Source organism: Balaenoptera borealis (assembly GCF_965194805.1).
Source record: "Balaenoptera borealis genome assembly, chromosome: 3".
Lineage (NCBI taxonomy): Eukaryota > Metazoa > Chordata > Mammalia > Artiodactyla > Balaenopteridae > Balaenoptera > Balaenoptera borealis.
In genome coordinates, this window is record NC_138866.1 from 47,378,997 (window position 1) to 47,392,211 (window position 13,215).

Consider the following 13,215-nt stretch of genomic DNA (forward strand, 5'->3'; position numbering starts at 1 on the left):
GATTGCATTGAATCTCTAGATGACTGGGTAGTATGGGTAGTATTTTAATAATGTTACATCTAATCCAAGAACATGAACATGAATGGGATGTCTTTCCATTTATTTTTGTCTTCTTTTCTTTCTTTCAGCAATGTTTTGTAGTTTTCAATGTACAAGTCTTTCACTTCCTTGGTTAAGCTTATTCCTAAGTATTTAATTCTTTTTGATGCTCTTATAAATGGGATTATTTTCTTAGTTTTCTTTTCGTATTGTTCATTGTTAGTGTAAGAAACACAACTGATTTTTGAGGGTTGATTTTGTATCCTGCAACTTTTCTGAATTTATTCATTAGTTCTAATAGTATTTTTGTGGAATCTTTAGGGTTTTCTACATATAAGACCATGTCATCTGTGAACAGAGAAAATTTTATTTCTACCTTTCCAATTCGAATATTTATTTCTTTTTCTTGCCTAGTTGCTCTGGCTAGGACTTCCAGTACTATGTTGAATAGAAGTGGCAAGAGTGGACATCCTTGCCTTGTTCCTGATCTTAGAGGAAAAGCATTCAGTTTTTCACATTGAGTATGTTAGCTGTAGGCTTTTCATATGTGACATTTATTATATTGAGGTAATTTCCTTCTCTTCCTAGTTTTTTAATGTTTTTATCATGAAAGAGTGTTGAATTTTGTCAAGTGCTTTTTCTGCATCAATTGAGATGATTATGTGATTTTTCACCATTGTTATGTTAACGAGGTGTATTACAGTTATTGATTTTCATATTTTTTTATTACATGTGTACATAATTATTTTACTGTAGTAAGAATATAATATCAAAATAGGGCAAAGATACTATATACACCCACATAGAAAATTAGCTATTGATGGAAAATGTTTACATTTGAATAGCAATCAAAACTAAAATTTAGTATTTTTCCTCTATTTTCAATTTCTTTAAGAGGTTTCTTATTTTTTTTTTTGCATTTTCTTTTATTTTTATACAGCAGGTTCTTATTAGTCATCCATTATATACACATCAGTGTATACATGTCAATCCCAATCTCCCAATTCATCACACCACCACCCCCGCCAGCCCCGCCACTTTCCCCCCTTGGTGTCCATACTTTTGTTCTCTACATCCGTATCTCTATTTCTGCCTTGCAAACCGGTGCATCTGTACCATTTGTCTAGGTTCTACATATATGTGTTAATATACGATATTTGTTTTTCTCTTTCTGACTTACTTCACTCTGTACGACAGTCTGTAGGTCCATCCACGTCTCTACAAATGACCCAATTTAATTGCTTTTTATGGCTGAGTAATATTCCATTGTATATATGTACCACATCTTCTTTATCCATTTGTCTATCAATCGACATTTAGGTTGCTTCCATGACCTGGCTATTGTAAATAATGCTGCAGTGAACATTGGGGTGCGTGTGTCTTTTTGAATTATGGTCTTCTCTGGGTATATGCCCAGTAGTGGGATTGCTGGGTTATATGGTAATTCTATTTTTAGTTTTTTAAGGAACCTCCATACTGTTCTCCATAGTGGCTGTATCAATTTACATTCCCACCAACAGTGCAAGAGGGTTCCCTTTTCTCCACACCCTCTCCAGCATTTGTTGTTTCTAGATTTTCTGATGATGCCCATTCTAACTGGTGTGAGGCGATACCTCATTGTAGTTTTTTTTTTTTTTAAGAAATTTTTTTTTTTTTTTTTTTTTTTTTTTGTGGCTGTGTTGGGTCTTCGTTTCTGTGAGAGGACTTTCTCCAGTTGTGGCAAGTGAGGGCCACTCCTCATTGCAGATGCGCGGGCCTCTCACCATCGCGGCCTCTCCCACTGTGGAACACAGGCTCCAGATGCGCAGGCTCAGCAATTGGGGCTCACGGGCCCAGCTGCTCCGCGGCACGTGGGATCCTCCCAGACCAGGGCTCGAACCCGCATCCCCTGCACCGGCAGGCGGACCCTCAACCACTGCACCACCAGGGAAGCCCCCTCATTGTAGTTTTGATTTGCATTTCTCTAATAATTAGTGACGTTGAGCAGCTTTTCATGTGCTTCTTGGCCATCTGTATGTCCTCTTTGGAGAAATGTCTACTTAGGTCTTCTGCCCATTTTTGGATTGGGTTGTTTGTTTTTTTAATATTGAGCTGCATGAGCTGTTTATATATTTTGGAGATTAATCCTTTGTCCATTGATTCATTTGCAAATATTTTTTCCCATTCTGAGGATTGTCTTTTCATCTTGTTTGTAGTTTCCTTTGCTTTGCAAAAGCTTTTAAGTTTCATGAAGTCCCATTTGTTTGTTTTTGTTTTTATTTCCATTACTCTAGGAGGTGGATCAAAAAAGATCTTGCTGTGATTTATGTCAAAGAGTGTTCCTCCTATGTTTTCCTCTAAGAGTTTTATAGTGTCCGGTCTTACATTTACATCTCTAATCCATTTTGAGTTTATTTTTGTGTATGGTGTTAGGGAGTGTTCTAATTTCATTCTTTTACATGTAGCTGTCCAGTTTTCCCAGCACCACTTATTGAAGAGACTGTCTTTTCTCCATTGTATATCCTTGCCTCCTTGGTCATAGATTAGTTGACCATAGGTGCATGGGTTTATCTTTGGGCTTTCTATCCTGCTCCATTGATCTATATTTCTGTTTTTGTGCCAGTACCATGTTGTCTTGATTACTGTAGCTTTGTAGTATAGTCTGAAGTCAGGGAGTCTGATTCCTCCAGCTCCGTTTTGTTCCCTCAAGACTGCTTTGGCTATTCGGGGTCTTTTGTGTCTCCATACAAATTTTAAGATTGTTTGTTCCTGTTCTGTAAAAAAATGCCATTGGTAATTTGATAGGGATTGCATTGAATCTGTAGATTGCTTTGGGTAGTATAGTCATTTTCACAATATTGATTCTTCCAATCCAAGAACATGGTATATCTCTCCATCTGTTGGTATCATCTTTAATTTCTTTCAACAGTGTCTTATAGTTTTCTACATACAGGTCTTTTGTCTCCCTAGACAGGTTTATTCCTAAGCATTTTATTCTTTTTGTTGCAATAGTAAATGGAAGTGTTTCCTTAATTTCCCTTTCAGATTTTTCATCATTAGTGTATAGGAATGCAAGAGATTTCTGTGCATTACTTTTGTATCCTGCAACTTTACCAAATTCATTGATTAGCTCTAGTAGTTTTCTGGTGGCATCTTTAGGATTCTCTATGTATAGTATCATGTCATCTGCAAACAGTGAGAGTTTTATTTCTTCTTTTCCAATTTGTATTCCTTTTATTTCTTTTCTTCTCTGATTGCTGTGGCTAGGACTTCCAAAACTATGTTGAATAATAGTGGCAAGAGTGGACATCTTTGTCTTGTTCCTGATCTTAGAGGAAATGCTTTCAGTTTTTCACCATTGAGAATGATGTTTGCTGTGAGTTTGTCATATATGGCTTCTATTATGTTGAGGTAGGTTCCCTCTATGCCCACTTTCTGGAGAGTTTTTATCATAAATCGTTGTTGAATTTTGTCAAAAGCTTTTTCTGCATGTATTGAGATGATCATATGGTTTTCATTCTTCAATTTGTTAATACAGTGTATCACATTGATTCATTTGCATATATTGAAGAATCCTTGCATCCCTGGGATAAATCCCACTTGATCATGGTGTATGATCCTTTTAATGTGTTGTTGGATTCTGTTTGCTAGTATTTTGTTGAGGATTTTTGCATCTATATTCATCAGTGATATTGGTCTGTAATTTTCTTTTTTTGTAGTATCTTTGGTTTTGGTATCAGGGTGATGGTGGCCTCATAGAATGAATTTGGGAGTGTTCCTTACTCTGCAATTTTTGGGAAGAGTTTGAGAAGGTTGGGTGTTAGCTCTTCTCTAAATGTTTGATAGAATTCACCTGTGAAGCCATCTGGTCCTGGACTTTTGTTTGTTGGAAGATTTTTAATCACAGTATCAATTTCATTACTTGTGATTGGTCTGTTCATATTTTCTATTTCTTCCTGGTTCAGACTTGGAAGGTTATACCTCTCTAAGAATTTGTCCATTTCTTCCAGGTTGTACATTTTATTGGCATAGTGTTGCTTGTAGTAGTCTCTTAGGATGCTTGTATTTCTGCAGTGTCTGTTGTAACTTCTCCTTTTTCATTTCTAATTTTATTGATTTGAGTCATCTCCCTCTTTCTTTTGTTTTTTTCCTATTATTTATTTATTTATTTTGGCTGTGTTGGGTCTTCGTTTCTGTGCAAGAGCTTTCTCTAGTTGCAGCAAGCGGCGGCCACTCTTCATCATGGTGCGTGGGCCTCTCACTATCGCGGCCTCTCGTGTTGTGGAGAACAGGCTCCAGACGCGCAGGCTCAGTAATTGTGGCTCACGGGCCTAGTTGCTCCGCAGCATGTGGGATCTTCCCGGACCAGGGCTCGAGCCCGTGTCCCCTGCATTGGCAGGCAGATTCTCAACCACTGTGCCACCAGGGAAGCCCCTCCCTCTTTTTCTTGATGAGTCTGGCTAATGATTTCTCAATTTTGTTTATCTTCTCAAAGAAGAAGCTTTTAGTTTTATTGATCTTTGCTATTGTTTTCTTTGTTTCTATTTCATTTATTTCTGCTCTGATCATTATGATATCTTTCCGTCTGCTAACTTTGGGTTTTGTTTGTTCTTCTTTCTCTAGTTCCTTTGGGTGTAATGTTAGATTGTTTATTTGAGATTTTTCTTGTTTCTTGAGGTAGGCTTGTATAGCTATAAAGTTCCCTCTTAGAACTGCTTTTGCTGCATCCCATAGGTTTTGGATTGTCGTGTTTTCATTATCATTTGTCTGTACGTATTTTTTGATTTCCTCTTTGATTTCTTCAGTGATCTGTTGGTTATTTAGTAACGTATTGTTTAGCCTCCATGTGTTTGTGCTTTTTCAATTTTTTTCCCTGTAATTGATTTCTAATCTCATAGTGTTGTGGTCAGAAAAGATGCTTGATATGATTTCAGTTTTCTTAAATTTACTGAGGCTTGATTTGTGACCCAAGGTGTGATCTATCCTGGAGAATGTTCCATGCACACTTGAGGAGAAAGTGTAATCTGCTGTTTTTGGATGGAATGTCCTATAATATATATCAATTAAATTTATCTGGTCTATTGTGTCATTTACAGCTTGTGTTTCCTTATTAATTTTCTGTTTGGATGATCTGTCCATTGGTGTAAGTGAGGTGTTAAAGTCCCCCACTATTATTGTGTTACTGTCGATTTCCTCTTTTATAGCTGTTAGCAGTTGCCTTATGTATTGAGGTGCTCCTATGTTGGGTGCATAAATATTTACAATTGTTATATGTTCTTCTTGGATTGATCCCTTGATCATTATGTAGTGTCCTTCCTTGTCTCTTGTAACATTCTTAATTTTAAAGTCTAGTTTTTATGATATGAGTATTGCTACTCCAGCTTTCTTTTGATTTCCATTTGCATGGAATATCTTTTTCCATCCCCTCACTTTTGGTTTGTATGTGTCCCTAGGTCTGAAGTGGGTCTCTTGTAGACAGCATATATATGGGTCTTCTTTTTGTATCCCTTCAGCAAGCCTGTGTCTTTTGGTTGGAGCATTTAATCCATTCACGTTTAAGGTAATTATCGATATGTATGTTCCTATTACCATTTTCTTAATTGTTTTGGGTTTGTTTTTGTAGGTCCTTTTCTTCTCTTGTGTTTCCCACTTAGAGAAGTTCCTTTAGCATTTGTTGTAGAGCTGCTTTGGTGATGCTGAATTCTCTTAGCTTTTGCTTGTCCTTAAAGCTTTTGATTTCTCCATCAAATCTGAATGAGATCCTTGCCGGGTAGAGTAATCTTGATTGTAGGTTCTTCCCTTTCATCACTTTAAGTATATCATGCCACTCCCTTCTGGCTTGTAGAGTTTCTGCTGAGAAATCAGTTGTTAACCTTATGGGAGTTCCCTTCTATGTTATTTGTCATTTTTCCCTTGCTGCTTTCAGTAATTTTTCTTTGTCTTTAATTTTTGCCAATTTGATTACTATGTGTCACGGCATGTTTCTCCTTTGGTTTATCCTGTATGGGACACTCTGCGCTTCCTGGACTTGGGTAGCTATTTCCTTTCCCATGTTAGGGAAGTTTTTAACTGTAATCCCTTCAAATATTTTCTCAGGTCCTTTCTCTCTCTCTTTTCCTTCTGGGACCCCTATAATGCGAATGTTGTTGCGTTTAATGTTGTCTCAGAAGTCTCTTAGGCTGTCTTCGTATCTTTTCATTCTTTTTTCTTTATTCTGTTCCGCAGCAGTGAATTCCACCATTCTGTCTTCCAGTTCACTTATCCATTCTTCTGCCTCAGTTATTCTGCTATTGAGTCCTTCTAATGTATTTTTCATTTCAGTTATTGTGTTGTTCATCTCTGTTTATTTGTTCTTTAATTCTTCTAGGTCTTTGTTAAACATTTCTTGCATCTTCTCGATCTTTGCCTCCATTCTTTTTCCGAGGTCCTGGATCATCTTCACTATCATTCTGAATTCATTTTCTGGAAGGTTGACTATCTCCACTTCATTTAGTTGTTTTTCTGGGGTTTTATCTTGTTCCTTCACGTGGTACATAGCCCTCTGCCTTTTCATCTTGTCTATCTTTCTGTGATTTTGGTTTTTGTTCCACAGGCTGCAGGATTGTAGTTCCTCTTGCTTCTGCTGTCTGCCCTCTGGTGGATGAGGCTATTTAAGAGGCTTGTGCCAGTCTCCTGATGGGAGGGACTGGTGGTGGGTAGAGCTGGCTGTTGCTTTGGTTGGCAGAACTTAGTAAAACTTAATCCACTTGTCTGCTGATGGGTGGGGCTGTGTTCCCTCCTTGTTGGATGTTTGGCCTGAGGCAACCCAACACTGGAGCGTACCTGGGCTCTTTGGGGGGGCTAATGGCGGACTCTGGTAGGGCTCATGCTAAGGAGTACTTCCCAGAATTTCTGCTGCCAGTGTCCTTGTCCTCACAGTGAGACACAGCCACCCCCCGCCTCTGCAGGAGACCCTCCAACACTAACAGATCGATCTGATTCAGTCGCCTATGGGGTCACTGCTCCTTCCCCTGAGTCCCGAAGCGCACACTACTTTGTGTGTGCCCACCAAGAGTGGAATCTCTGTTTCTCCCAGTCCTGTCGAAGTCCTGCAATCAAATCCTGATAGCCTTCAAAGCCTGATTCTCTAGGAATTCCTCCTCTCATTGCTGGACCCCCAGATTGGGAAGCCTGACATGGGGCTCAGAACCTTCACTCCAGTAGGTGGACTTCTGGGGTATAAGTGTTCTCCAGTTTGTGAGTCACCTACGCAGCAGTTATGGGATTTGATTTTATTGTGTTTGCGCCCCTTCAGCCATCTCATTGTGGCTTCTCCTTTGTCTTTGGGTGTGGGGTATCTTTTTTGGTGAGTTCCAGCGTCTTACTGTCGATGATTGTTCAGCAGTTAGTTGTGATTCTGGTGTTCTTGCAAGAGAGAGTGAGAGCACGTCCTTCTACTCTGCCATCTTGAACCAATCCTGATTTTCATGTGTTGAACCATCCCTGCATCCCAGGAATCAGTCCCTCTTGGTCATGGTGTTTAATCCTTTTAAAGTGTTGTTGAATTCATTTTATTAGTATTTATTGAGGATATTTGCATCAGTTTTCATCAGGGATATTGGTCTGTAGTCTTCTTTTCTTATAATATCTTTGTCTGGTTTTGGTATGAGAGTAATGTTGGCCTAATACAATAAGTTTGGAAGTGTTCCCTCCTCTTCATTTTTTTGAAGAGTTTGAGAAGGATTGGCATTAATTCTTTTGAAATGTGTGATAGAATTCTCCAATGAAGTCATCTCTGCCTGCACTTTACTACGTTCGGAGATTTTTGATTGCTGATTCAATCTCTCCTTACTAGTTATATGTTCAGAGTTTCTGTTTCTTCTTGATTCAGTCTTTTTTTTTTTTTTTGGCCATGCTGTGTGGCATATGGGATCTTAGTTCCCCAACCAGGCATCAAACCTGTGCCCCCTGCTGTGGAAGCACAGAGTCTTAACCACTGCACCACCAGGGAGGTCCTTGATTCAGTCTTGGTAGGTGTATATGTCTAGGAGTTTATCAGTTTCTTCTAGTTTATCTAATTTGTTGGTGTGTAATAGTTCATAGTAGTCTCTTATAATCCTTCATTTTCTTATATCGTTTTTTGAAAATTTCTAAATTATAATCTCACCCCTAGTGCAAGAGTGCTTCTGTCACTTTTGTATATTTTATACTAATTTATAATTTTTAAAATATATACATATTTTTATAGATATATAAAATTATTAGTAATTTTTATGGTACTATTAGCAATCTTCTTGGTACTATTCTATTACTTTTTCTACCTATCAAGGACATTTGTAATTTTGTCTTTTGTCTAATGGAATGGATTATAACTTTAAGGAACCACGGGGTTTTAGAAGAAGTATACCAGCTTGTATGGAAAGGGACAGAAACAGCACAAAATGAAAAGAAGTCTTTAGACTCCCCGTATTCTATGGACAGGAAATGACTGAGGAATCTGCTCAGCTGCAAACACAGGCTCCTTTTTTTGTAAACAAGAAAGGATGAGTTGGAGGGCAGGTCAAGAGCCCAAATATGTAACCCAGAGCCTCAGAGAGCAAAGCCTTAGGGAGTAGGACTGAGCCCTAATCAAGGAACTGGCCCATATGCCTGGATGGGCTTCAGAATCCCTACACACTAGTGACCATTTTATGCTTCTGCTTTCTCCCCTTTCAAACAGTAATATATATATAGTGGTTATCTTTTGCCTGTTCCATCATTGTCTATTGAGAATGGGGAAAAATCATTCATTCATTTCTTCAAATTGAGAGGAACCGTTCTCAAGGAGCTATATCCAAGAGACCACACTAGACCTGAATGTAGATGATGAGATCTTAGAGTTTGCATTGGTCTCAAAGTCTGATGGGATGAGGCTTGGAAATCTTGGAGAGAAGTGTGGTTTGCATGTGATAGGGGTGGAAATTGTAGCCAGAGAGTAGACCATTGACTACAACAATTCACATCTGTCCCACTTGCAAAATATACTCACTTCTCTCTCCAAGCCCCCCAAAGCCTCATCCTATCAGACTTTGATTAAATTTTCCAAAGGTGGCAATAACAACTCTCCCATCTCATAAACTCTTATCATGTGACTTTATCAATGTGCCTGTCCAGTGGTAGAGTCTATGTCTTCTCTCCTTGACCATCATTGAGCCTTTGTGACTGCCTTGACCAGTAGAATAAGGCTGAAATGATGATATGTGGCTTCTGAGGCTATATGTCATAAAATGCCATGTGCTTCTGCCTTGCTCTCTTTGATTGCTCATTCTTGAAACCCAGCTACTTTGCTGTGAAATTAAGCCTGAGGAGAAGTCATGTGAAGAGAAATTGAGGTCCGCAGCCCACAGTTCTGGCTGAGCTCATCATAGTCAGCAACAGCTTGCTAGCCAGTGAATGAGCCATCTTTAAAGTGGAACCTTCACCCTCCAGTCGAAATGCCCCACTGATGCAATGTGGACCAGAGATGAGCTTGCAGACATATGGACAAAAGAAATGATTCTTGTTATTTTAAGCCATCAGGTATTGGCATGCTTTGCTACATACACAGTGATAGATGCTTGGAACACACCCTCATCTGTTTCTATGGCATTACCTACACTGATTCTCAGATTTGAATTTTCAGGTCACATGTTTCTTCGGAGTTCCTGTCCCATATATTTAACTACTAACTAGATGTCTTTCTCCTAAGCTCTACATGTCCGACATTAATGTGTTATCCTTTACCACCTGTTCTTTCTCCATTATCTTGGTTAATTTATTGTCCAGTCATTCATGGCAGAAACCTGGAAAACCATTCTCAATTCCTACATCTCTCTGCATCTAATTTTAGATCTTAAATATCTTTTGAATTCTTCATTCTAACAGCCAGCACTTTAATCCAGGTTCTCCCTCTCTCTTGTGTACTATTTTAGCAATAGCAACTGATGTGGTCTATATTGTATTCCTGTACTTCACTCTCTTTAAGTTTATGCTCTCTGTTGCTTGCAGAGTGATATGTTTTATTTATTTATTTATTTATTTATAAAACATCTTTATTGAGATATAGTTCACATATCATTTAATTCACCCATTTAAATTGTAGGATTCATTGGTTTTTAGTATATGTCTTTTTGTTTCCGTTCTTTGGTTTTTTTTGGCCACATGGCATGTGGGATCTTAGTTCCCCATAGTCTTAACCACTGGACCACCAAGGAAGTCCCCTTTTTCTTTTTTTTTTAAACAGAGTGATATATATATATTTTTTTTTCTTAACCATATTTGCTTATTTATTTATTTTTATTTTATGGCTGTGTTGGGTCTTCATTTCTGTGCGAGGGCTTTCTCTAGTTGCGGCAAGTGGGGGCCACTCTTCATCGCGGTGTGCGGGCCTCTCACTATCGTGGCCTCTCTTGTTGCAGAGCACAGGCTCCAGACGCGCAGGCTCAGTAATTGTGGCTCACGGGCCTAGTTGCTCCGCGGCATGTGGGATCTTCCCAGACCAGGGCTCGAACCCGAGTCCCCTGCACTGGCAGGCATATTCTCAACCACTGCGCCACCAGGGAAGCCCAGAGTGATATATTTTAAATACACATATATGATCTTGTTACAATAATTTTTGCAGTTCCTAACTGGCTTCCAATTATTTACAGAATAAAGCCCTATCTTCTTAGGAGGATATATATAGTTTTTAATGATTTGGCCCCTTGCCAGATCTCCAGCCTTACTGTCTTTTCCCCCTTTTTACTTTTTAATACTAAATTTGTTATAGTTCTCCAAATACACAAAGAAGAAACGAGGCTTTTCTACTCCTTCAGGCTGTTATACCCATTCAGGTTTTGGCATAATTCAGCTCTGTGTTGTTGTAGCACTGAGGTTCCCACCTTCTTGCTGGCTGTTGGCTGGTGTTGCTCTTACCTCCTACAGGCTGTTCTCAGATCCTGACCACGTGGCCCCCTCAAAAAATTGCCGTTTTCTCCCTCAAAACCAGCAGACAATCTCACTCCATTGTGCTATGACAGTCTTACATGGTGTGACCTAATCAAGGGAATGACTATGCTATAAGTATCACCCACACTCAAGGAATTAGTATTATACAAAATGTGTACACCAGGAATCTTGGGGACCATCTTAGAATTCTGCTTACCATAGGTAAATATAGATTTCTCTGTGAAAACTTTTAAGATTAAAAAAAATCCTCAATAATTAGAAAATTTACAAGAATGCATCTTCCCGTGTATCTGCTTTTATCCACTATGCTGGTTACTCAGTGGGCTCTTTCAATCTGGCAGCTCATGCTTCTTCAGTTGTGGGAAACTTTTGTGTGTATTTCAGTGATGATTTCTTCCCTTCTGTTTTCTCCCTTCTCTCTTTCTGGGACTCCTATTTGAATGTTGGACCTCTTGAACTAGTCCCTCAATTTTATCTCTTCTATTATCCATCTGTCTTTTGCTATACTTTCTGGCAGATTTATTCAACTTTATTTTTCATTTCTTTATGAATACTCTATCTTCCCATCTTTTTGAGCTTACCAGTGGTAGTTTTCTGAACCTTCTTCTGAATAGTCTGTTTCCTCCACGTTACTTGTTTTTCTGTTTGTTCTGGTCTCTGTCTTTCATGTTACAGGCTTTCCTCAGATGCTTGTAACAAGCATCTTGTTCATGATTTAGAATATGAAACTAAAAAAGCTGATTGGAAATTCTGAGGCTGTAGATGGGACTTGTTAACTCTGAGCTCCGTAGGGTGATTGGATCTGGGCTGCTTTCTGGTGAACCTCAATGTCAGTAGCTTTAGACATTTTCTTGTGGTTACTCAAGATCCCCAGAAAAGGAACTTCCAGTTTTCTGCTGGTGTACAGAAGTCTGGCTGCTAGCATACTGGAAACTGAGTGGGGAAGGGCTAAAAGGAGTCTCAGCATTTGGGTACTCAATCCCCCCTGCTTTGGGTATGGTATTCCCACTCTCAGGTGTTCCTGCAGTCCGGCCAGATTTCTTCTGGTGTGGGGGAGGGACCTAAGTTCATGGAGTTGGGGAGGGGAATCTAGGGATCTAATGCTTCCCAAAAGGTTTTACCTATTCCTCCTTACTTTGGAGCCTTCCTGCCATCCCCCTTCCAATATTTCTCTCCCAGTTCCAGAGACGCCAGGCAGTGACAGTTCCTGAGCAATTTTAGGATTCTACAGTTAAAGTGAAATTGTCTCTTAGCTTTTCCTCTCTCATGGCTTTAGGGTTTTGTTCTCCAGCTTCCAAAATTTTGCTGCCTTTTCTCTTTTCCTTTCTTCACATATGTATGTTTATCTCTTTTGAAAAATCCTACTGCTGTAGTTGTGCTGGGATTTCTGGAGGGAGTGAAATTAGATGTGTATATTCAAGCTGATGTCAACTCAGATGTTCCTCATTGTTCTGTAATATGTCATTATATGTTAAATTCTTATGTGGAAGAATTTGTTCCTTAGTTATCTGTTCTGTTTTGTTTCAAATATCTATCTCTTTATTTATCAGTACCACAGTTTTTTATTGTTTTTTTTGTTTGTTTCTTTATGATATCCTTATTCTTTATGGTTGTAAATTTCTGTTTAACTCCTTGTAAAATTTGTTCGTTTCATAATTTTTAAACTATATAGGTACACTGGGAGCATTAAACTTAGAAAATCATGAGACCATTTCTGTTAATGTTAATGGATTTATTTCACAGACTTGCTTTTTCACTCATCTTTATTGATAAGAATTAGCAGGGTTTAAATCCAAACGTTGGAACATTATTATCACATAGTAAAGACGTTTTGTTCTTTTTCTAAATGAAGACTGAAGTTGCTGAAGATCCTCAACAAGTTTCAACTGTTCATCTCCAACTAGGATTACCACTGGTTTTTATTGTTAGTCAACAAGCTACATATGAAGCTGATAGAACAACTGCAGAATGGGTTGCTTGGCGTCTTCTGGGAAAAGCAGGAGTTCTGCTCTTGTTAAGGTATTTTAAACATAAAGTAGTCACTCTACTGTATTTAGCAGAACACTAATATTTTTCTTATATGGCAATCTGTTCACTTGTAAATAAAATCAGATCTCTAATGGACTCTAATATAGTTAAAACCAGTTGCTGAGCTAAAGTCTTTAATTATCAGCTTGATTAATATTTAGACCTTTAAACTGCTAAATGAAGCTGTAGATTAAGACAGAGGGTAGAAAATCTGATCTGTATTTA

General features: G+C 38.5%; 1 protein-coding gene across 7 annotated transcripts in view; it reads left to right on the forward strand.

The window, feature by feature from the left end:
• The window catches only part of TXNDC16 (thioredoxin domain containing 16), a 137,420-nt gene that overhangs the window by 47,229 nt on the left and 76,976 nt on the right, over positions 1-13,215 (forward strand). For all 7 annotated transcript variants that reach the window (XM_082384820.1, XM_082384819.1, XM_082384824.1 and 4 more), the window contains one exon: positions 12,815-12,981. In XM_082384820.1, the coding sequence (XP_082240946.1) occupies positions 12,815-12,981 (167 nt within the window). The remainder of the gene's footprint in view (positions 1-12,814; positions 12,982-13,215) is intronic.